This window comes from Phalaenopsis equestris, unplaced genomic scaffold (assembly GCF_001263595.1).
Source record: "Phalaenopsis equestris unplaced genomic scaffold, ASM126359v1 Scaffold207373, whole genome shotgun sequence".
In the NCBI taxonomy this organism is placed as follows: Eukaryota; Viridiplantae; Streptophyta; class Magnoliopsida; order Asparagales; family Orchidaceae; genus Phalaenopsis; species Phalaenopsis equestris.
Window position 1 is genome coordinate 133,944 of NW_018226710.1, and position 24,463 is coordinate 158,406.

Sequence of the window (24,463 nt, forward strand, 5' to 3'; positions counted from 1 at the left end):
CAGAATCCTAAAGCGAGTTAGGGCTTAGATCGTACAGTAGAGTTATACAAATGCCTAACGAAAAGTTTGAGGATTGGTTAGGGCTTAGATCGTACAGTTGAGTTATACAAATGCCTAACGAAAAGTTTGAGGATTTATGTTGCGCTAGGCGAACAACCTCGAAATCCTATGGATTGTTATTTTAATTTCTTGAAAAGTAATGATTTAGTTGGGGAAGACATGTTCTGTTGTTGAAGATAACCGTACTGCCCAGCGCGCTAGTTCCAAGCTCTTTGTCGTGACGAGTTTGTTTTCTAGGGTGTCAGTTTATAATGTCAAATCCAGCAGCCCTATGGTTGTAGTTATTCAGATATTTTTATAGATAACACATTGACGTTGTATAGTGTATAGCATTGCATAACAGTAGGGTATGTAGCACAGAACAAGCAATAGAGTATGCATTAAAGAAAGAAGTACAATATGCAGTGTAAAGAAAAGTAAAAGGTACAGCAGGGAAGTGATTATAAGAGAATAACATGCTGTAAACATAAAACAAACCTATATACCTGGGAGATTCTCTGTTTCTTAGGTGTAATTGATGCAACAGGTACAAGCAACAAAATTTGAGGAAACAGACTGAAATGCTTTAAAGAAACATCGTCCAGAAATCTCGAGAAAGATCGTCAAAAGACTCACGACAAGAGAAATGCGAGGAAATCGACGAATCGACAAATGACTTAAAATCGTAAAAAACACGGAAAAATCCCGAAAAAGGACCGCTAGTGCTTTGTCCAAAAAAATTGATAATACATATGAAAAAGTCCAAAAAGAGGGGACCGCAAGCACTCGGGTCTCAACTATATATAAGTACTCGAGGGTCGTCGAAGGCTACTCGATTACCCGGATGTATAAGATGTATAAAGCCCGACACTCAACTAGAAGGGTGTCCTATCGAACCTAACTCAGGAGGGTACTAGCCTAAACAGGTGATTGACAAGTGGACAACCGATGTTTAAAATGTATTTAAAATTTATATTTTCAGCATGCACATAGGTTTAAAACATGCAAAAAGTGGGCTGTATCAATTTTGTTTGTAGCGAAAAATATATTTTTATTTTAGAAAAAAGTGTATTTGTTCTTATCAAATTTGTTTTTATCAATTTTGAAAAGTAGTTGTCCACAAGTCGATCACGCTATCGGGCATAAGACTACCAACAACCTAAGAAGGTTCGGGTCAACTCCTGCTAGTCTTGTGTCGGTGAATGATATTGTCATCCTACAGCTCACCGGGTTCCTGAATCGGATCCTGATGGGTTCTTGAATCAGATCCCAATGTCATAGGATGACATATCATTCTGCTATATCTCTGGTGTGTCTTTGTCATCACCGCCCTAAGCCCCAAAACAAAACCAACCTACTTGCGACCTTGCTTGATGGTTTCACGTATAACAAAAGGCTATACGTGGACACTTATGTATCGGACTTAAGCATCAAAAGTCGAACCAAGAAGCAAGGGAAAAAAGAACAAAAATGGGGTGAGAGAGAGGAGTGTGTATCGGACTTAAGCATCAAAAATCGAACCAAGAAGCAAGGAAAAAAAGAACAAAAATGGGGTGAGAGAGAGGAGTGACTGATTCACCTAAAACATCGAAAAGAATGAATGATGAATCAGCTCTCAAAACTCGTGACGAAAGATCTGAAAAGGAAAGCCTGAAGATCCTTGAATCAATCTGAAAGGGTATCATTTTCTCACGTTTTCATAAGTGGATCAACCCAAGTCAAAATGACTTCCTAACGTCGGTATCCAAACCCCAAAGATATCTTTTATGAAATCAATTCGTCTCAACCAAGTATTCTCCCGAAATAAAATTTTGAAATCTCCCGAACTTCACAATTTAAATAAAAGGAAAATAACCTTAAGACGAAGACCACTTATACTTCCAAAAATCATGCCAACATTAAAGCTATTCAATTCCAGACTTAATGAAAATCTCCTCGTATCAAATAAACATGAAATCCTCCGGCTAAAACCACATAGAAGCTCACGGTCGGGCTTCAACAAATAGATGAACAACAGCCAAGGATCTCGGCCATCTCGGCCAAGGCAATTCACAAGGGAGGCAACTACTAAGGCTCACGGTTCAGGGCAGCAGGGGACAGCTGTTAAGGCCTAAGACCAAAGGCAACCCAAGTAACAACAAGTAAGGCTCACGACTAAGGCAACCAAAAAGGAATGGGGGAGCTGTTAAGGCTCACAGCCGAGGCAACCAAAAGAACCACCAATGGCTACTATGCTCCCTCGACATACATAAGAGGATAAATAAAATGATTATAATTTTTGGGATGACAAATTTGATTCATCAATAACATTCAAGCCATTCAAGCCCAACAAGAAGGACCAAATCAAATTGAGCACCCTCAATAGGTCTCACGAATAGGAGTAGGAAACAACTCAGGATAGCCACTAAGGCTCACAAATAGGAACCCAAAAAAAAAAACACAAGCTAGACCCTCGGGTAAGGGCCTAAGACAAGCCAAACTGAGCCCCCAGCCAGCCCTCGGGTAGAGACAGAAGCAAGCACAGGGCAGCCACCAAGACTTTCGAGTAGGGACAAGTATAAAGCCTAAAAATAGGCTCTCTGGTAGGAGCTAAACCAGCACACTGAGCACCCAGACAAAGCCAAAACAGACCCCTCAAGGTCCATAAATGAAGTTCAAACAACTAGGACAAAGCCTTAACCAAAACCAAAACCCAAAGCTCAACCTCCAACCCTTCCAAAGTGAAAACCGAGCTCTAATAGAGACCAAACCCAACCTTTGAAGGCCAACAAATGAAACCATAATAACAAATCCACACCCAGCCACCTCATAATGAAACCGGGCACCAATAGAGGTCAAAATAAAACCCAACCAGAGTAAAAGTTCAAAGCCCATGCCATCCAAGGGTTAAAGAATACTCATATGCCTTTGAAAGATCAAAATATGTAGCCAAAATATGTTTTAAACTGTAACAGTAGCATGAAAAATAATTTTAAGCTACCAATATAATTGTTCTAAGCATGAAAGATGTTCCTTTCCCCTTCTCAATGAGTCAAACCAAACTATCAAAGCAAGATATAAGACACTTCCAAGTGAAATAGATTTTCTCACAACATGTATTTCAAGTAAGAAAAAGCTACAAGGAGCCAAACCAAACAGCAGCTAAAGCTCAGAACCCGGCCACAACAAAATCTAGAAAACATCCTCATGCCTTCAAAACATCAAAACATAGGGCCACCCGTGTTTCGAACAAGAACAGCTGTAGAACTTTCCCAAATCAAGATGAATTTCTTCATAGCATGCATTTCATGCCAGGAAAATCCACAAGGAATCAAAAACCGAATTCCACATATATATGAAAAGCAAAGCAAGTTTTCCAATACTTCATACTAAGCAAGAGTGAATAAAAAAAAGAGAAGCCTCGTAGTGCATCCCAACATGTATTGCAGAGGAGCATATGTTATCTCAGAGCCCATATTCATCACATTTCCAGTTGCTTTAAGTAAAAAAGAGAAAGAAAAGAGAGAAGCTAATAACATGCCACATTCTCATTATATTAAGCAAACAATCATGTCCAGCCCCTAAACATGTCTGCTATTCTATTTTCACATGCTCAAGTAATAAATATCTCAAAGTATAGGCGCAATAATAAACTAGCATGCTGTTCCATCCAACAGAGCCATTCTCAGTGGCTCGACAGAGAAAAAACCGAAAGGAAGCAAGGCGCAAAGGGGGGAGGAAGGTACCTCCTTAAAGCAGAATGTAATACAGGGATTTCAGAAAGAGAATACTTCACAATCTTCACTCCTCTTCAACAGCCAGAGGAAGTCAACTCCAGCACTAGGAACTAAAGAAGAAAGTGAGAATGAAATTTGGCAAGAGTTTTCTTTTCGTTTCGAAAATTTCTCGACCCCCTGAAACGCACCAACGAAAGCCTCTTATAGATCAGAGAACAGGAGAAGGAATGATTAGGAGATTGTATACGATTCGAAGGATCGAGAGGAGCAGACGCCTCCATACGGGCGTGCGAGAGGCAGAGGATAGGATCCTCGCAGAGGCCACGCTTTGCGGCAAGGAGAGTAGAGTTTTCCCTTCGTTTCGAAAATTTCTCGACCCCCTGAAACACACCAACGAAAGCCTCTTATAGAGCAGAGAACAGGAGAAGGAATGATTAGGAGATTGTATACGATTCGAAGGATCGAGAGGAGCAGACGCCTCCATACGGGCGTGCGAGAGGCAGAGGATAGGATCCTCGCAGAGGCCACGCTTTGCGGCAAGGAGAGTCAAGAACAGAGGATACGATCCTCGCAGAGGATACGATCCTCGGCAATGATAAGAGGATGGGTCGTCTGCGAGATTGTCTCGCGTGCGAGAGGAACGAGCGCGGGAGCGAGGCTCCAACGGCACGAAGGAGTGGGCCAGGCGAAACCGAGCGAACCTCGGCTAGGGCAGAGGTCCACGAGCGCTGGTCCGTTTTGTCATACGGAGTCGTCCGGGCAACCTCGTCGTCGTTCAGGTCAAAAACACGTCGCAGTCCGAATCACGTCAAAAACTAGCCTCGAATTCGATTAAATAGGACGACGAAGAGCGCGGCGGCGCCAAAACAACGCGTACAGTCATGATTACAACCAATCCTGAGGCCGACAATCCTATAGGAATACTCCCTGAGTTCCTTTAGAGTAGTCTTACCTGCTAAGCAATGTTTAGAGTAGTTTTACCTGCTAAGCAATAGTGGTCAAAACTACTATATGGAACGTCAAGTCGAGCGAAGAAAAGTTCAAAATTGCTAACGGGGAGTGCTTCTTCACTAGTTTTCTAGGAGTAGTCGACAGAAAGGTTCTACGGCTAGATCCTAGGCTACTAAGGAGGGGAAAACTGCACCTCGACCGAAAGCGAGGTCAACAAATCCTAATGAAGATGTTGGAATGATGATTGATTTTCTTCTGATTTCTAAAAATATTTTAAACAAGTTATTCACATACCGTTTGGGTTAGCAAGGGCTCTGAGAAGGATGAGATTGTGTTGCATGATATTGGTTTCACCAGGTGATAGAACACCATGGTTTAGGAACCAAAGAAAAAAAGTGGATTTACATTCTAGAGGAATTTGGAATCTAAATAAATAAAGACTTTGCTAGAACTTGCTTGAGCTTTCCCAGTTCATATTAATTTGCTTTTTCCAAAGCTTGGATCCTGGTGAACATCAATGTGTATTTAGCAATGTGGTTAGTAGCTAAATTATGCTGGGTGAAATGGAAAAATCTATTGGCTAGTACCTAAGATAGACATTAATCATTTTTTTTTAAGGGGAGGCATAGTATTTTTAAAGATATTCTTGTGATGCAATGTCGAGAGTAAATTCAATTTTAAATATTATATATTCATTGCTCAAGATAAAATTGAACAAAAAAATAAATTTCCAGTTATGGAGGAACGCTTTAGTATTTTGCGCGTTGTGTTATAGTGGAAATTGTAGAGAGTAAATTTATAACTAATGTTATTCCTTTTTACTGTGGAGACTTTACAAATGAGCTTAATTGTCATGAAACAAAGCTGCGGCATAGGTATGTTTGGAGAAATATGAAAGCCAAATTGTTAGCACTAATTTAATGCTTAACTAGTGCAGACGGGCACAACCAAGAAAGATTTGTGAAGGTTATCCCATATATTTTTTGTGACAATTCTTAGTGATGATTATGTTGATTGTGTTATGGATTTTGTTAAATTATGTTTATTTTTGGGCAGGATGCTTTTGCTGCTGAAAGGAGGAAGGCAAAAATGCTTAATTTCTCCATTGCTTATGGAAAAACTCCTGTAGGGCTCTCAAGAGACTGGAAGGTATGTGTTGCTGAAGCAAAAAATTGCTAGTCTGTTGATTTTGATGTAAAAATTGCAGTAATTTTACAATTATATGATTCTTGCCTATTATTTTTGAGTTGTTTTAAATTTTATTGCATATGGCTTTGGTATTGAAGATCTATGCTTTAAGCTTAGAATGGTAGTCCTTAATAGGCAGTTAGGTTTGTTATGTCCTTACATATGAAGTTTTAGTATTTACAGGAGGAATGGCATCATTTTTAGTGTATAATACAGCACTAGTGTATCTGCTATCATGATTCTCAAGCCGTATGATTGTGCTTGAGAGTTAGCATTCTTTCTTGTGCTACGTGAAGTAAATTAGGTTATGCTGCTTGAAAAAAATAATAAGATGTTAGGTTTATTAGTTTCTCATGGTGTTAAATAATTATAACAAAATATAAATACTAGTTGTAGAAAAATAAAGACAAGTGGTGGCATAGGGGAAAAGGACAATATGAAACTGGGAAGGGAGAAGGATAGTTCGCCAAGCATTGCAAGAGAGAAGATGAACATGTACAGCTTGGCACAAATTTGATAGCTTTGGCCAAAAACTTAGACATAGTATAGGAAAATTGTTACATAGAATTATTTTTGTTAGGATTTAGTGGGCTTTGACAAGATTGTTGTTATAAGTTTTGAAAGATATTTTGTCATTTTGCTAGGATAATGCCAGAGAGCCTTAGAAAAAAATATCAAGTGGAGATTCAGGAAAGATATAGACCACTAATTTTGGAAAGATATGTGGGGGAGGGCTGGTGTGATGAAGGTATGGTGCCCATGAGATGTGAATTTGACAATCATTGCATGAATGAATACTCATGGTTGAAGTAATATAAACGCATGTATCTATGTATGTTGTGGCCAGTGATCCTCATTTGCCTACGATAGCTATCATACCATGTCTAGCATGCATGCATGCATGTATGCATGTGTGTATGTGTGTGTGTACATGCATTTATATGCTTTTAGTTTTACATGAAAAAATCTTCTTCATATTTTTGCATTGCGTTAGATTTCTAATCTTGATTTCATCTTGGAGTTTTTAATCATTTTCTTTTCAAGTATCAAATTGTAATAATAAATTGTAGTTTCTTGCAAACTTGATATGTTGATCTTAAATTCCACTAATATGCATGTACTATGTGCTATCATTTTAGATAATTATTTCTCCTTAGGTGTCGCTCAAGGAAGCCAAGGAAACAGTAAAATTATGGTACAAGGACAGACAAGAAGTATTAAGATGGCAAGAAGAACGCAAAAAGGATATGCTAACCAAGCAGTATGTTCATACTTTGCTTGGCCGTGCACGTCGCTTTCCATCAGTAGCTAACGTGAGTAACGCTCAAAAAGGCCACATTGAACGAGCTGCAATTAATACTCCAGTTCAGGTAATTTGTTAACTTTTAAGCAAATTCTAGCTTTTAGCAGCTTTGTTGTCTGTATCCCCTGAAAAATTGGAGTAACCGTTAGACCTATAATTTGCTTTTTATCATATATTTTGTATTTTGATATTTGTTACATTTATATGATTTCTGATGGTTTTGATGACATAATAGCTGCATTCCATTTAAATTTCAACTTTAGTATCTTAAAGTTATAGGAAACTCTTGGCGTTCATGTAAATTTTTTAGATCGAAGCTGTCTTCAGAGTAGCCCAGAATGCTTTTTTAAAACTAACTAGGGCTGGTTGGTATGTTGTATAAGATGAGAGTAAATCATTCGAAGTTTTTGTTCAACTTTATGCTTTTAAGGAACGAGGGATCGAATGATTTTGATTTGATTGTATGATTTTTAATTGTTAGCTTGAATCCCTTGCAGAGCTTATAATATTGCAATAGGTTGGCTATGGAGATTTGATTTTTAAAGTTAGATCTAGGCCATGCTTTGTTATGTATGATGGCACACCTTTTTGTGTAGTTTGCTAGGTTTCATTAATTCACTATTGAGCAATAGTTACATTGCTTGTGAGCTAAATGTTGTGGGTACAATCATGGAAATAGATCATAATGTGAGCTTATGATTTTATACATCAACCACTTTCTTAAATCTTTGTTTTCAAGATCCTCATGAATCGAGTATGCCTTTATGTTAGGTGTTTTTGCCATGGAAAACTTATTTTATGGAATGGAAACATAGGGAGCATAAAAATAATGGTCTTTAGGGTTTACTTTAATGGATTAGTGGTTGTTGTAACTCTAGAACTGGTATAAAAGGAGAATAATTAACCTAGAGAATCCACTATGACTGTCTTTTGATTCATTATTAGAAGGGTGGCATCTCATTGTCACTGAAAAAAATGGAGCTAGTTTAGAAGATGAAGAAATCACTAATTACATTCTTCAACTATGTCTAAAGGAGGTTACAAGAACTATCTATAGGAATAGCATGAACTTGAATTTAGAAAACCTTGCAATTATTGGGTAATAAATAATCTTTCCAAATTGTTGAAATACTTAAATGTCCTAACACATAAATGAAACTAATAAATGCGAGTAGATGAGCATTAGAATCAAACTTTCCAACAATCTTATAAAATGGGCATGTTTTGGTAGGTAGTTTCTTATTGGTGTTGTACAACACAACTGAAGTATAGACACATAAACTGAAGTGTAATATTACTTCATTTTAACCCTAAACAATAATATAATATACTTCATTGTAACCCCAAGCACTATGATGAACATTCATTTTTACTCTCATCATGCATGTAAAATTCATTTTTACACTCAACATACAATTTATGAGCAAGACTAATGAAGAATGCAACTCCATATTTCCATGCTTATGTGTTGGAATGAACTCAAAAAGTTGTTTCAATTATAGATTATGAACTTGTCTACGCAATTCAACATACTGAATCAAGTCCTTATTAGCTAATTATTAAAAAAATTGAGAACCTAATGCAAAATTAATACATTGCTAAATGTCGTTTTGACGGAATTTTAGGAAATCCTTTAAGTGATTTGGCAACTATTTAGGTCTCAAAAACAAATTTATATTCAAATATAAAATCAGATTCGATATCAAATTTAGATTCATAAATCATATCTTGTGTAGGTTTCAGTGTTGCATTGGGATTTATTTTTGGCTTTTGGTTCAAGCTCCACCTTATATGAAGGTTTTTGATGATTAAATAGAATTGAAAAGATTCATTGACATCGTTTTAATTTTTCTAGAAAGTGTAAAAATATCATTATAAGGATTGGGTAGGGTTTAGGATGAAGCAGGGTGAGAGTATGTGACTCGGCAAAGAGACGAAGAAGGGAAAAAGGCAGCAATTGTTGTGTTGTGCGAAGGACAACAACAAATTGCTGTCTGGTAGCGAGAATTGAAGCAATGCCAACATCGAAAGGGTTGACCACCTAACCTCCAACAATATACAAATGCATTCCTTTGAAAAGTTGTAAATAGTCTCCAAAAAGAGAGAAATCTAAGAGAAAATCTCAATCCAGCATAAATTCAAAACAAAAATTTCTAAACCAGTCCTCAACAAAACAAATATATAGTTTCCAAGCAATTAACCCCAATAATAACCTAGTTAAGGTAAATTAAAACCCTAAAGGATTGGTCTAGCTCTTTAAAGATGGAAAAATCGAGCCAACTGGGAGAAGAAATGTAGCCAGGCTGGTTCGGTCCTTCCGTGTAGCAATGGGATGAAAATCAAAACGTCTGTGTCATTCTCCCGAGGTAAGATAAGCTTTGTTTTATTCATTGGAAACATCTACACCCTCTTAGCACAGTGACAACTTAATGACATTGAAGGTAGCATAAATATTGTAATCTTCTAGCAAATCAAGCTTGTGTGCATTATCATAATCTTCTTATAATCCTAAATAGACGAGACCATCAGAGCTCAGCTTGAGCTTCCTAGATAAAACCTACAGGAAATCTCTCATTCAATTTAATCTACACCAAGTCACCTTTCTTGAAAATCATAGCATCCTAATATTGATATCTTGCTCTGATACTTGGTGTTTTGTTTGGCAATTTCATTTCTTACCTGCTCAAGTAGAATCTAAATATCTCTAACTCTGGCCTAAGCTCAATTGTTGAAAGTGTTTGTACTAATTACAATAATGTGAGAGGATTCCTCTCATATGCAATCTCAAAGAGATTGTGACATATGGACTAATTGATGGACATATTATAGATAAAGTCAATCTAAGGAAAAACTGATCCTGCTATTTGATGTTCATTCCCATTAAATAATTGAGATGATTTTGCAAAGTGTTGTTAACCACATTTATCTTTTGCAAAACTGATCCTGCTATTTGATGTTTTGTCCAATGGTGGCCACACTACCTCAAGTATTCGCTCTGTGTCACTATAGCTTCCATTTTTGTTTGAGTACTTATTATTTCTGACTCCTTCATTAGCAAAAGTATAATACACTTCCTGTACTTGATCAATGAGTACGTATTTTGTGTCCATCTTTAAGTTTACCTCTGACATATTACCACAATTAACTTAATAGAATGTGACATGCATCCATAGACATGACATTATAACACATATGATCGTGTAGCTTGTCTCTGATAGAAAATTCTACCTGACATCTATTGTCAGCACTAATTTCATTCTCTTTTTCTAACAAAGGAATAAAGTTGTGAATGCTTTGGTATAGTGAGGCTCAACTTGTTCATCATCAGAATTGACGCTACTCACATTTACTTTCATCTATAATGAGACTGCACATTCCCTTTCACAGTATTACCGGTATGTAAAATGTTATCTGTGACCCACTGTTACCCCTTCTCAAGCTTGTTATGGAGAACTTGTTAAATCACAAGCATCTCTTAATATTCAATAGAAAACTAGTATTCCTCTCCTAAGTTTCCACTATCTATTTTTTCTACTATATCCTGCTCAGTAAAAGAAAATTAATATCTTTTTTGAGCAATTGAATGAAATGCACCCTATCCTTGACACTTAAAAATATTTTTTGGTTGGGTTATAAGTGTTGGTACGATCAAACTTTGTTTCCTCCTATGTTGGTTTCTTAGCAAGAGGGGCAAACCTTAATAATTTGGTTGATGTGCTCTTACTGCCCGACCTCGTGATGGAATCTTACTTGAAGGGTGGACTGATTCTGCTACGATTGTGCTGCTTCTTCACCTTTAAGGTTAAGGTTTTGATATCATTTTAAGGTCTGGTAAGGCGGTAACTATATCAAATTATCAGTAGAATTGCCTCAAATTTCAAAGACATAGGGTTAGGATGTTCTCATCTAGATGCATTTCAACATGAATTAGTCAAACTCATTAGTGCACTTCTCTACTGATAACTTCTTTTATTGTAAATGATGAAGTCTCAAGATTATATCATGTCAGTAATATGTTAGAAGATACTTGTTTTGCATTTCCTTCATCTTAGACAACGTCGTGATTTTTCTCTTTCCCCCGTGCTGTCGCAGGCGGTTTTTGGGCTCCGATGCTCCCACCATAGAAAAGCATTTTTTTTTAATTTGATTTAGTTAAGTTCGATTTTTTTTCAGGTTTAATGTCATTATACTGAAATATTCATTTCATAGTTTAAAAACACTCAATAAACTCACTTTAATTCATACAATTAAAGTCCAACAAATCAACCTTCACTCCTAAGTCAACCTCTCTCCTTGTATACTCAGCATTGAACCAATGTGGCATTTAGTTTTCATCGCTTGAGACTTATTGATAAATAGGATTTTCATCATCTTGTTTATTTGGGTGGTCACCATTGTTATTATGAATGACTTCCTTTTGTTGTCTTCTTTCAAAAATAATGAGCCTCCTTTACAATGGGAGGATTTCTTACTGCATATCCTCCATGGTAAGCTTTTGAATATTATTTTGGGGGTTTCATCTTGGCGGTGTGGTGGTTTACTCTTCTTTAAGATTTTTGACCAGCCTGAAATTTTTGGAGCTAGGATTGGCCAAAAGCTTAAGTTTATTTGGAGGGTGTAGCGACTGTTTTTGTTGGAGGTAGAACTGTTAGGCTTCGAAGGTTTTTGGTTAGGGTTGGGAATTATGATTGTGATTTGGCTATGTATCAAATGATACAATTCTAAAATTTTTAGTAGGTGTAAAAGGATTAAGTATTGGGTTGTAGGATCAAGGAAGGGAAGAGTATGTGACTCACCAAAGTGTTGGAGAAAGTAAAATAGAGAGCAGCTCATGTCCGAAGTGAAGGAAAGCAGAAAATTGATGTTCAACAGCGAGAATCAGAATGATGGCAACATCAAATGGGTTCACACCTGCGCTCTAACAATGTACCTTGTACAAGCAAGTTTAAGACGCTCCAAAGAAGTGAAATCTGAGAAGAACTCTCAGGCTAGTATAAATCCAAACAAAACTGTCTAATTTAGTCTACAACAAAATAAATATTTAGTCTTCAAGCAATTAGTCCTTATTGTAATCTAGATAAGGTTAAATAAGACCCTAAGTGGTCAGTCCAACTCTTGAAAGTTAGAAAAACTGAGGTAGCTAGAAAAACTGAGCTGGCTAGGAGAAGAAATTGAGCAAGCCCGGTTCAGTCCTTCTGTGTGGGTCTGAGTAATGCTGAAAGTTCCACATCTGGGACTGGCGCACAAACATTTGTGTCAACTGAAAATAAGGTCATGATAATTAGAAGATCCCATAACTTTCAGAAGCTTTTTACCTGTACATTTAGTTTAATACTTAGGTCTAAACTCAATTTGAGTGCCAATTGACAGTTTTTTTTTTGGATGTATTTCATATCATTCAATGATGGTGCATTCTAGATCACTCTCAGCTCTCTTTCTCTTGGTGTCGATCAAAGAAATCTCTTAAAACATCTATCATTATATTACGGTTAGGATACTTATAGTTCATGTCTCCAATGAAATGTAAAAAATTTCGTCCTTTATTCTTTTGGGAACATAAAGATTTTCATACTCATTTTTTTGATATTTAAGGTAACCGTCTCCTTGAGACCATCTTTTAGATATAGCCATGATCATGAGATGATTTCAGATACAGTGATATGTTAGAAATGCAAAGATATAAGTAGTAGGTAAAATTCTATCGAAAAAGTTTCTGACAAGATTTATTTGCTGACAATAAAATTCACTTTTATACATAATTTAAACTTGACATATTAATTATGTTTACACAATAGTCAAAATACAATAGGTTTAACCATAGTCATATGATGCAGAAGGAAATGCTTGAACAGTGTAGATAGAGTGAAAGAAGCATTGTAAATAAAGTGGGCAGAACTCTGCATATTTAATTTGAAGCGCACAAACTCGATATGATAGTGCTCTCTCTCGTTTTGGCTTATGATGCAGTAAAGTTTTGTTAAGGAACTCTTGCCCCCATGTATATGGAATTTCCTAGGCTTAATACTAAGCTCTCAAAGGGAGATCTTTACCTTTATTTTAGATAATGATCAATTATGAGTCTGCTTGCAAGGTTTTTTCAGAAGAAATGCAAGCTTCCTAGTGTTCCTGCGGTTTTCGTAAAATTCTGTTTTCACAACAGGGAGATGCAGTAGAACTCCACAAGAACAAGAAGTGATGCTGTAGAAATTGGGGGCAGCAACAAGAGAACATGAAATATTTTTGACTGCATGAAGGATTGACAGCAGGGCCAAAAATCATCCACGTTTTGCTGCCGGAAATGGTTATGGCGGATTTGATTAAAACGGAATGTTGCCAAAGTTGAGAACTATAAATTGTGGGTCAGGGGGACCACTAGTTCCAGTTGGTTGTTGTGAACAACGACCTCAATCTAATAAGCAATAAGGAGGTCTTGGTTTTCGGCTAGAATAAGTTGGGCTAAATTTGTGGAGTATGTCATAAATTGATTAAAATAACTTAAATAATGAGTTTTGAGTTCAAAAGAGATGATACGGTGGAGAAATTTTAGGAAAGGTTGTCATGAATTCAATATTCTATTTAAACGTTTAACCTTGACTTTAAAACTTTAAATTTCAATATAAAATGGAGAATTTTGAGGAGATTTTGAAGAAGATTAAGGATTACATATTTAAATTTGCGGGGTATCTTGAATGGTTGTTGGAGGGGAGATGGGAGCTGTTTTAAGTGAGTGCAAGAACGTAGATTCTTCTCGTGGAGAGTTAAAGAACTGCTGAAATAATTATGGATAGGCTGGCCATAAAATTTCTTTCTGCTTCCTATCCTATTTAGGACGGTAGAATTTGGGATCAAAACAGCAGCAAATGGCATAAACAATAAATTGGAAGTGCACGATGCAGCAAACACCTGGAAAAAACCAAAGCCATGTTCCTAAACTGAAAACTCTGCGGTAGAGCATGGCGTGGCTATGTAAGGAGCGTGGAAACAGTCTGTATTATTGGATAATTTTGTGTCTGATGGAAGACTGGAATGGTAGTGTGTTGAATATTGGACCTTATTTAGGGTCCTATTGATAAAAAGAGAATATTGCAGAAGTCTAGGGGTTTATCTATAAAACATTGTAATACCCTATTTAAAATGTTATGAATGTATAGATTGGGTTTGGAATATTTCTTTCTTTTTGTTATCCAACAAAACCCTAGCCATTTCGGACGGTCGGGATTGACATTCGCCTATAGAGACCCTAAGTTTCCATCTACCACGCGGGATCACGACGGACAGGGACTCGTTGTACTCGGGATCCCACTGATCATTGCGATATGGTCGCGAAAAGGACCACGGGATTACGGCGTGAAATACTCACGATAAAGTCACAACTAGAGTTATTTGAGACGACAACGAGCGTGAAACCTCGCAATACAACCACGACTAGAGATAACTGGGATGACAACCATGGAATTGTAACCTAAAAAACTCGTGATACAATCGCGATTACGGCTAAATGGGACGGCAACGACGGGTATGCATCATTAATCCTCGTGATACAATCGCTATTAGAGCTAACCAGGGAAGCCAAGATGTGATCACAACATGCACGCGCGAGAACTCCCATGTGATATGATTTCTCCTTCTCCTAGTCCCCAACTTTAAGGAGGATCTCTTGCAACAATGCGAGACATCCTCCTATCATTTTAGGTGGGAACATGCGTTCCTAATTTTGTTTCATATTTTAACATATCACCTTTATATGGAGCATTTCATTGCATCTTTAGACACTGTCTCCATACTCGATTGTTGGCAGGCTGCTAAGGAGGATTCCAAGTGGAAAGTGGCTATGCATGAAGATTTAAGGGCTCTCGATAAAAACTGAACATGATAGATAATGTCATAACCATCGGGGAAAATAGTAGTTGAGTGCAAGTGAATATTCAAGTGAAGCAAACTCTAGAAGGGAAGGTGGAGCGGTACAAAGCTTGACTGGTGGCGAAATGGTATAGTCAAACACATGACATTTACTATGATAAAAACTTTGAATCAGTAGCCAAGATGGGCTTCGCGAGGAAACTAGTTTCTCTGTAAGTGAATGGTAAGTGGAGCTTATACCAACTTGATATGAAGAATGTATTTCTTTATAGTGAGTTAATGGAAGAGGTATATATGGAAATACCATTAGGATTCGGTACAATCCAGACAATGGACAAAGTGTGTAATCTTAGGAAGTCACTGTATGGCTTGAAGCAGTCTCTTTAAGTCTTGTTTGACAAGTTTAGAAGAACTTTGGTGGGCATGAGATATCAACAAATCAATGCAGACCATATGGTATTTTTTCGACAACATGAAGGTCACATTACTATTCTTGTTGTGTATGTTCATGACATTATTGTCAATAGTGATGAGAGGTTGATCAACTAAAATAAGATTGGGCAAACAGTATGAGGTGAAGGATCTTGAACAATTCAATTGTTTTCTTGGGATTGAAGTGGCATCTGGACTTGAGGTGATGGCCTGTCCCAGAGAAAATATGTAGTAAATCTTCGCACCAAAACAGACTTGTTGGGGTGCAAACATGCAGTTTCTCCAATTGACCAAAAGGTCAAGTTAAGTGCAAAGGCAAGAAAACCAGTTCATATTGAAAGGTATTAGAGATCGGGGGGCGTTTGATCTATTAGTTTCACACTCGACCCAACATCTCTTTTGCAGTGAGCGTGGTGAGTTGCTACATGCTTGTTCCTAGGAATGATCATATGAATGTAATTTATCAGATTCTGAGGTACCTGAAGAGTGCACCAAAGAAGGGGTTGATCTTTAGGAAGAATGGGCATGTAGACATTGAGGGCTTTTGTGACACTGATTGGGCGAGTTGTGTGGATGTCAGATGATCCACTTCAGGATACTGAATGTTTGTAGGGGGCAACTTAGTCTCTTGGAAGAGCAAGAAACATTCTGTAGCAGTGAGGTCTACGGTAGAGGCAGAGTAAAGGGTCATGATCTTAGGAGTTGCCGAGATAATGTGACTAAGAGCCTTGTTGGCCGAGCTCAAGATGGGCCAAGGAACTCAAGTGAAGTTTTGGTGCGACAACAAGTTAACAAACAACATTTTTTCCAACAACCCGGTGCAATATGATAGAACCAAACATGTGAAGATTGATAGATTCTTCATCAAGGAAAAGCTGAATAACGGGCTACTAGAGGTAAGTCATGTAGCTATTGGAGAGCAAGTGGTTAACTGTCTCACTAAAGGACTTAGTTCATTAGATTTGTCTAGGTTATGTCACAAGATGGGCTTGGTGGATATCTTTTGCCCATCTTAAGGGGGAGTGTTGAGAATTGGACCTTAGAGTTTCTATTGGTAAAAAGGGAATATTGAAGGAGGCTTTTGGCTGTCTCACACAGGTACTGGCTCACATGAACTTGTATTGTATCAAAAATGGAAGGCATCTAATTGAGGCTGCAGGGAGATTACAGAATTGCTGCCACGATAATATTACTATCTGGACAATTACGTAATGGTTGTTATTTAGTGAAGTCATAAATGCAAGAAGTAAATAAAAAACTATATTTTTATTGACAGCATTTAACTCTTAATCAAATTTGATACTTAGTGGGATAATACCAACGATTATGATGATCTATCTGCTCATTGTACTCTATTAACTGTGCACCTTGTGTAAAATTAGTTGAAGTTGGTTTTATTTTGCTCAAATTTCACTTGTTATTAACCATGGTTATTTGACACTGGCAACTATAGAGTACAATTTCAGAAGTTCTATAATGCAATAATATTTGTGATTTGGTTTTTCTTTTTTTTTTTTTTTTTTTTTTTTCCTTATTTCCATCTGCCTGATACATTTTATTTTTTTCATATTTGGTAGGGTAGCGCAGCAGATGTTGCTATGTGTGCAATGCTTGCGATAGACATGAATACTCAGTTGAAGGAACTTGGATGGAGGTTGATTTTGCAGGTTCTTAATTTTGACTTCAATATTTTCCATGTAGTTTTTTTAATAAGGTTCAAATAATAGGTAATTGTTATCTACCGAAGTTTCAATTATTACCATTGTCTCTTGAACTTGTTCTGATGTTTGAATCCAGTATTGGATTGATTGTCAATTGGTGAAAGTATGAACGCCTGAAGGGTATGTAATGCAATCTGTCATTGTCAGTACTTCAATTGATAATGACTAGATAAATATGATTTTCCTTGTCATTTACTTAAATTTAAAACTATTATGAATTAGCATTTTCTTTATTATTTGTTATTATCATACAGATCATCATATAATATGTCTTAGGGCTAGTTTTAACCTGTAGAGTTGGGCAATTTCTATAAATATCCCCTTATTCTTTGAAAAAAACATACTATAAAGAGTTCGTGAAATTTTTGTAGGTCTTGAAGCACGCTCGAAAGGTAAGTTGGGTGTTTTCTATTATTTGTGGAATTTAAAATTGCAAGTAAATAGAATATCAACAACAAAATATTTGAGCTGATCGGCGATTAAATAAATAATTATAGAAATAAACAATACAAGGATGAATGAACACACTAACTGGGTGTGAATTGTAATTAAATGGGTCAACGACCACAAGTGGATGAAAATTACAATCAAGTCACCTAATGGAGCAGGGGTTGTGGAAATTTTGCAATTTCTGAAGAGGAAAGGTGTATACTTAAAAATGTTCTACACTAATCTCAAGGCAATCCACAGTCTACTTTGGTCGAATTGGCTGCCCTCAGTCGACTTTTTCTTTGACGGAGGTCTTTGCCCCTCGATGGAGAACTTTTCCCTACGACAGAGGTTCCCCCCCCTCCCCCCAAACGGAGGTCTTGTCCCTTCGACAGAGGACATTTTCCCTCCAATGGAGAACTTAGGCGAGGGACTTTTTCCCCCCGACGGACGGCTCAGACGAAAGACTTTTTCCCTTGTCGGAGGGCTCAGACGACGATAGGTACCCGACAGAACATACCAATACAAATGATTAACATATCCTGTACTACCATCTTTTAATGCAAGTGTAATATTGTAATTTACTGTTTGACACTCCTATCATCTATAAATAGAAAGACTTTTTCATATAAACTGTGCTTTTTGGGGCTCCCGTCACTTATAAGCTCTATTTTTATGGAATAAAATGGGTTCACGACCCCGGGAACACCCCGATTCGCCCCAAAGGGGCAAGTCTTCCCCTTCTTATTTTTCTCTTTCTCTCTCTCCCTCTCTTAGTATTTTATCCTCAGTTTAATGCTCTTTTATTTGAGCGTGGTTTACCAGATAAATTTGAAATCAATATTCTAAAAGGTGCGGTGAGCGTGGATGGTGCCAACAACAAGAAGATGAGCAACACCAATGGACAAAACTTTGTAAGAGAGACGTTGCTAGCAAAAAACATAATAGTAACTTGCCTTGCAACGGATTTCTTGCCGTCAACCAATTTTTTTTTTTATGTCACGTGGAACTTATTGTTTGGACTCCCCTCCCGTTCCACCGCATGGAAGCTTTGGGCGGTCAGTTGTTTTCTTCACCCGCTTGAATCTTTAAGTGTCGCTCGACCATCTCGATGCTTCTGTAGATCGCCTGAATACGCATATAGTTGCCATTTCGACACTCTCCAAGGGCCAACGAAGCCTCATTATCGACGGGATCGGTTGCGCCGTCGGAAAATGTACGGGCTATTGGACGCAATCACTCATTCGCACCCTATTGTTGGGTGGGGATGAGCACTGTTTTCACCATCCTGTGAAGCCGGATGAGCGTCATAAATGAAGAAGATGCAGAAAAAAAAGAAGGCTTAAGGTAAAAGCGACTATTTTTATCCCTGAGGAAGTGGTAGGTTTCCTCTGCGCGGAAAGCTTGGCGAGAATTGTCGCAAGTAGTGAATAACATTGGCTGTGGCAGAATCCCTGACTCCAGTTCCGGTGATGAGGTCGAAGTAGTGGGAGACCTAAGCATTCAAATCGTAAAACTCTATTGAAGTGCTCTCAAGGTATGATGAAACTTCACCAGGGAGAGTGTCGTGCATTCCCACCCCTCCGCCACCATCGATTGTGAGGATGCAGATCTTTCCTCTCTGGAATTTGATCGGTGCGCAGTGTTGCTGGAAATAGCAGAAGTAGAGGCCGGAGATTTCATAACACAGAATTGTTCTCTCTCTATCGGGCGTCCAGTCAAGCGAAAGTCCTTCCACACCAATCACCTCATCAGTTACCAACCTCCGGCTGACTACGAGCCTCCAACTGGCCATTTATGTTCGTTCGTCCGTCAACCCCAACGACCATGTCAAAAAAGGTAGGATTTACATACATACCCCTTAATTCCTATAAAATTATATATTCACATACGTCACCTATATGAATGCATTCGGAGGCTGCCTGTCGATCAGCTACCTCACTGCTCCAGCCAACCACTCTGCTCCAACCCGATACCATAAAGGAAGAAATATGAAAGGTTTATATACATACATAGCACTTAATTCTCATCTTTTTTTTTTATAAATTCCACCCAATTCTTATATCTTTATGTTTTTACATTGCTCAATTTGTTTTACCAGCAAACTATTCTACGATTAGCAAACTGTCGTCTGACGGACTACTCAAGATGCCTTCATCCAGCCACCCGCCTCCTACTAGCCATTTCAAATCAGGGAAGATTTATATACTCACCACTAAATCTGTACATATTCATATATACATTTATATGCACCACAACTTTGATTTTGCAACTAAATTTGTGTGAAATTGATAAATGAGATTTTTCTCTAAAATTTTAGACAAATACAATAATCTCTTTTAAGCACATGAAGTTCTTCAGCCTCAAATGGACTGTTGTTTTTCTGGTGCAAATATATTATTTCCCTCAAAGCTCACTTTATGATACGTGTGCTCAATAATATTTTGTATCTTTACGTGAATAGTTCAGGGTCGAGACTTGGCGAAATCAAGGAGTTCATGCAATGCAATGACCACTTGAAACTTCGAAAACTCCAACATAGGTAGTCAAACCAACAATGACGCTAAGAGCATTCGATCGGTTAGAGGCATAAGAAACAACCGACAATGATGTCATAGATATTTGATCGTCAATAATGGCTTAGATACGATTACCCACCTGGTAGCGATAAGCTCCACAAGGGGTGCAGAACTCTAAGACTCTCCTCTGAGAAAGCAACTCCAAGATTCCCCCGCAACCACCCCCCCTCCCCCCCCGGCGGAAGACTCTTCCTCTGACGACCGACTCTTTCTCCAACGGGCACCAAACACCGACAACTTCCCTCTGACAGAAAAAACTCCAAAATGACAGGCCTAGCAAGTGACGACAATAATGATGCCAGCACCAAACGCGAGAAGCGCCCAACATAGTATCATTAGCAAATTATGTGTTTAATATTTATTTGGTTTACAAATTTTCTTGTGCTTATTGCAGGTGTCGCTATCAAGGAGCAGAAAAATTATGGAATTTAATATGTATACTAAAAAAAGATCTACATGAATCTCGAGACAATCTGCAGTCTGTCTTGTCAAATTGGCTACCTTCGATCAAATTTTTCTCCGTCAGAGGTCTTTGCCCCCCCAAAGGAGGTCTTTTCCCTACGCCCCTCGCCCACCCCGACGAAGGACTTCACCCTCCGACAGATCACCTTTCCCCTCGATGAAGGACTGAAACCATGGATTTTTTTCCTTTGATAGAGGAATCAAACAATCAATTTTTTCTCCCTGACCAAGGACGAAGGACATGTACCCAACAGAATTTACTAATGTAAAAGACTAAAATATCCTATACTATCATCTTTTAATGAAAGGAAGCAAGGGTAATATTCTAATTTACTTTCTGTATCATCGAACAGTATGAGGGTCTTTCGTGTAAAGGGGCTTTTTGGGGCTCTTCTCACTTGTAAGCTCAGTTTTTATGAAATAAAACAGGTCTACGAGTCCGGGAACACCCCGATTTGCTCGAAAGGGGCATGTATTACTTTTTTTTTCTTCTCTCTCTTTCACTCCGTCTCTAAATCTTCTTTCCTCTCGGTCCAACCCTCTATTCCTTAGGCACGATCTAGCAGACATATTTGGATTTAACACAAGGTTTACGCATTTGAGGTTGGCGATAAATCAAAAGGAGATGATGTGATGATTAATTTGATCTTAATTTGATGATGGAATTGATATTGGGATGTAGCATTGTATTTAGGAGAGGTGACAGAAGTCACATTGGGATCTGGAAGTCATCATGTAGCCATTTGTGAAGATGTGCGTAGTGGCAGATTCGATGCAGGAGCAGGAGATTGGGTCAAGAAAGATCGTAGGAAAAAGATGACGATTGGGTGTTCAGTGGCAAAGCTAAAGAAGAGCACCAATCTTAATGAAACGCTATAAGGATCATTGGAGTATAACGAGGAAGAAATATAAACGACAATTCAAGGTGATGGCTTCATTAATTGGGGGATTAAGAGGTTGGAAGAGGAGAATGACTAATGGGCTAATTCAGTTCATTTGATTGATGCCTTCTATTCTCTAATAGAGTGTATATATAGATTCAAGGGCCATTTCGGATCACTTCTATTTTGGTTCTTATTTTGTTTAATTTGTGTTTTAATTCAAATAAAAATACGATTGATTAAGCTATTTTTTAAAACACTCAAAATATCTTGTAGGTGTTTTGAGTATTTTTTATATTTTTAAAAAACAAAAAATAAGATCATATAAAAATTTTACAAATCAAATATATGTTAAAAAATAAAAATAAAAAATATGAAACAAAAGTGTGCCAAATTGGCTTTCAGTTATCACTTATGGACCACTAACACAACATATGATACCAGCTACACAATTATGAGAAGGAGCATTAACAACTAACCACCGCATCTGATTCATTCCATAATTATATTATTTGCCAAACCTCTTACTCATGACTCAGTTCTTCATGAGATAACTTCACCAATTGAGGGAGAAGGTGTAAGCTTATATTGGTGGAACCTTCCAGAATTTGAAAGAAGAGAATCAAAAAGAAAGGGGAGTAATTCATTTCATTTGATTGATGCCCTACTCTGGTTGGTGACTTACAAGGACTCACTAGGACTCATGAACTCTCTATTAACCACTAATACTTACAATTTTTTGAACTAAGTGCTAACCCCTGCTACTCATTACATCTCCTTATCACAGAAATTATTACAAAACTAATTATGTTGAACATATACTAATAATTATATTTTGTATGTTTGACCTACTTTAACTTTGTCCCAAAAAATGTCCATTTAGCTTTGTCGGATTTAATTGAGGGAGTTCAAAACAGTGACTGATTTATCAATGTCCAGTCTCAAAAAATGTGCTATGCCTGATTTAATCGAGGGAATTCAAAACAGTGACTGATTTATTAATGTTCAGTCCCAAAAAATGTGCATTGAACTGTCTCGCTCTCTCTATCTCTTTCTCGCACTCACACACAGACACACACACACACAAAGCATGGAGGGTCAGTATCTATTAAAAAAAAACGGTATTATGGTGGACAATTACCATCTCTGCCTAATGCTTGTCTTTTTTTCTGGGTGGCTGTGAATTTTGGAAAACCTGGATGACTAGCATTGACAACTCCATAATGAAAGTACCTTAACACCTTTTTAACCAGGAAAATTCATCATCTCATCATGTTTTAATTGTATTTTCTTATTGAAAATGATATATGTAAGATGTGGATATGTTAAGGAACAAAATTCTCCTGGTTGTTACCATGTATTCAATAGATTCGTCCTCCTTCCATTTTCTCCTATCTATTGCTCTTTCAGAACCTAGTAATTTTTTCAAAACCCACCTTTTTTTATTGTATATATGCTATAAGTTATAATTGAAAATTCTTCAGTAACTCAGGCGTTTGTCTGACTTGGCTAAACTTTAACCTGGAATCAGGTGCATGATGAAGTAATACTCGAAGGCCCAACAGAGTCTGCGGAGATCGCAAAAGTGATAGTAGTTGAGTGCATGTCGAAGCCCTTCAAAGGAACGAACATACTCAAGGTTGATCTTGTTGTGGACGCCAAGTGTGCCCATAACTGGTATGCTGCCAAGTAGTTGGTCCCTCGGACATTCAGCTGTATTTTTGAAGCATCTTGCTCTCAGTTTTTCAATTGCTAGAGCAAAAGTTGTGATGGCCGTTGAAGTGCTTACAGCTACTCGATGTGGAATGATTTTACAAATCATCTCATCTTGATTTTGTCCTCGAAGTTGTGCTTCATCTAGAGGAAAGTTTAGACTATACGTCGGCTGATTTAGTTCGACTTTGAAGAGTATTTTTTGTTATCAGAATGGTGGAGACCATGCCGGAGTTTCTGTTCTGAATAAATGATTTGATTAATTTGAAAGTTTAGTATTAGCAGTAGTTAGGGTTTAGGTTGTGTGATTGATGCTGCTTTTAGTTTGAACTGAGATATTTTCTGTATGATATTAAGTTAAGAGCATTTACTTTCATACCACTTAATTCTTATGTATTTATATAGCTAACACCTAAACTTTATTTTTATTTCACATCAAAAATATCACTATTTAAACTTTTAAAAGGTGGAATACACCTTTTTCATGCACGGGCAAGGTGACATTTACTGTTGTTCAAGGGTTAAATATGTAAATATATAGGAATTGAGTGGTATATGCATGTAAATTTTTCTAATGAATTGAGTGAGCAGCCTTTACAATAAGAAGTTTAAATTACACTTAGAAGTGTCGGGAGTAGTTCATAGCATCATTAAAGAGTGTCCTTTTGTTGTTTTAAACGTTCAAGAGTTGTGCTGTAAGGTCCATCATATTAGTAAGAAGAGAATGGTGGTGACGTTGGGAAACGAAGGAAGATTGAGAATCTGTTCAGATGCTATGATAGTTGGATGGAAAAAAAAAGTTAGAGGATATTCTGATTAAAATTTATTTGTGATAATTTTATTTTATGATTAGATTGATAAAAATTGTACGAAGGTTTACGTAGATATCTCTAAATTCTTATATATTTACATATTCAACACGTAATACTTAAGATTTATATGTACTCCATGTAGGCTCCAAAAATTTTGATGGCTCTCTGAGAACTCTGATTTTTATTTGTAGTTTTATTTTGTTGAGAGTTCTGGAGTGTCGAATTTTAAGAAAGCATATAAGATTGTAGGTAGGACACAAATTAGAGATTTAGCCTCATTTTGTAAAAATTATCCATAGTTTTATTTTGTTGAGAGTTTTGGAGTGTTGAATTTTAAGAAAGCATATAAGATTGTAGGTAGGAAACAAATTAGAGAT

At 37.3% G+C, this 24,463-nt stretch overlaps 1 protein-coding gene across 1 annotated transcript in view; it reads left to right on the top strand.

The window, feature by feature from the left end:
- LOC110036482 (DNA polymerase I A, chloroplastic/mitochondrial-like) overlaps positions 1-23,555 on the top strand; it is a 132,073-nt gene extending 108,518 nt beyond the window's left edge. The window contains exons 11-14 of the mRNA XM_020740935.1: positions 5,763-5,855; positions 7,052-7,264; positions 17,067-17,156; positions 23,093-23,555. Coding sequence (XP_020596594.1) covers positions 5,763-5,855; positions 7,052-7,264; positions 17,067-17,156; positions 23,093-23,254 — 558 coding nt within the window. The 3' untranslated portion in view covers positions 23,255-23,555. The remainder of the gene's footprint in view (positions 1-5,762; positions 5,856-7,051; positions 7,265-17,066; positions 17,157-23,092) is intronic.
- Positions 23,556-24,463: the final 908 nt, after the last annotated feature.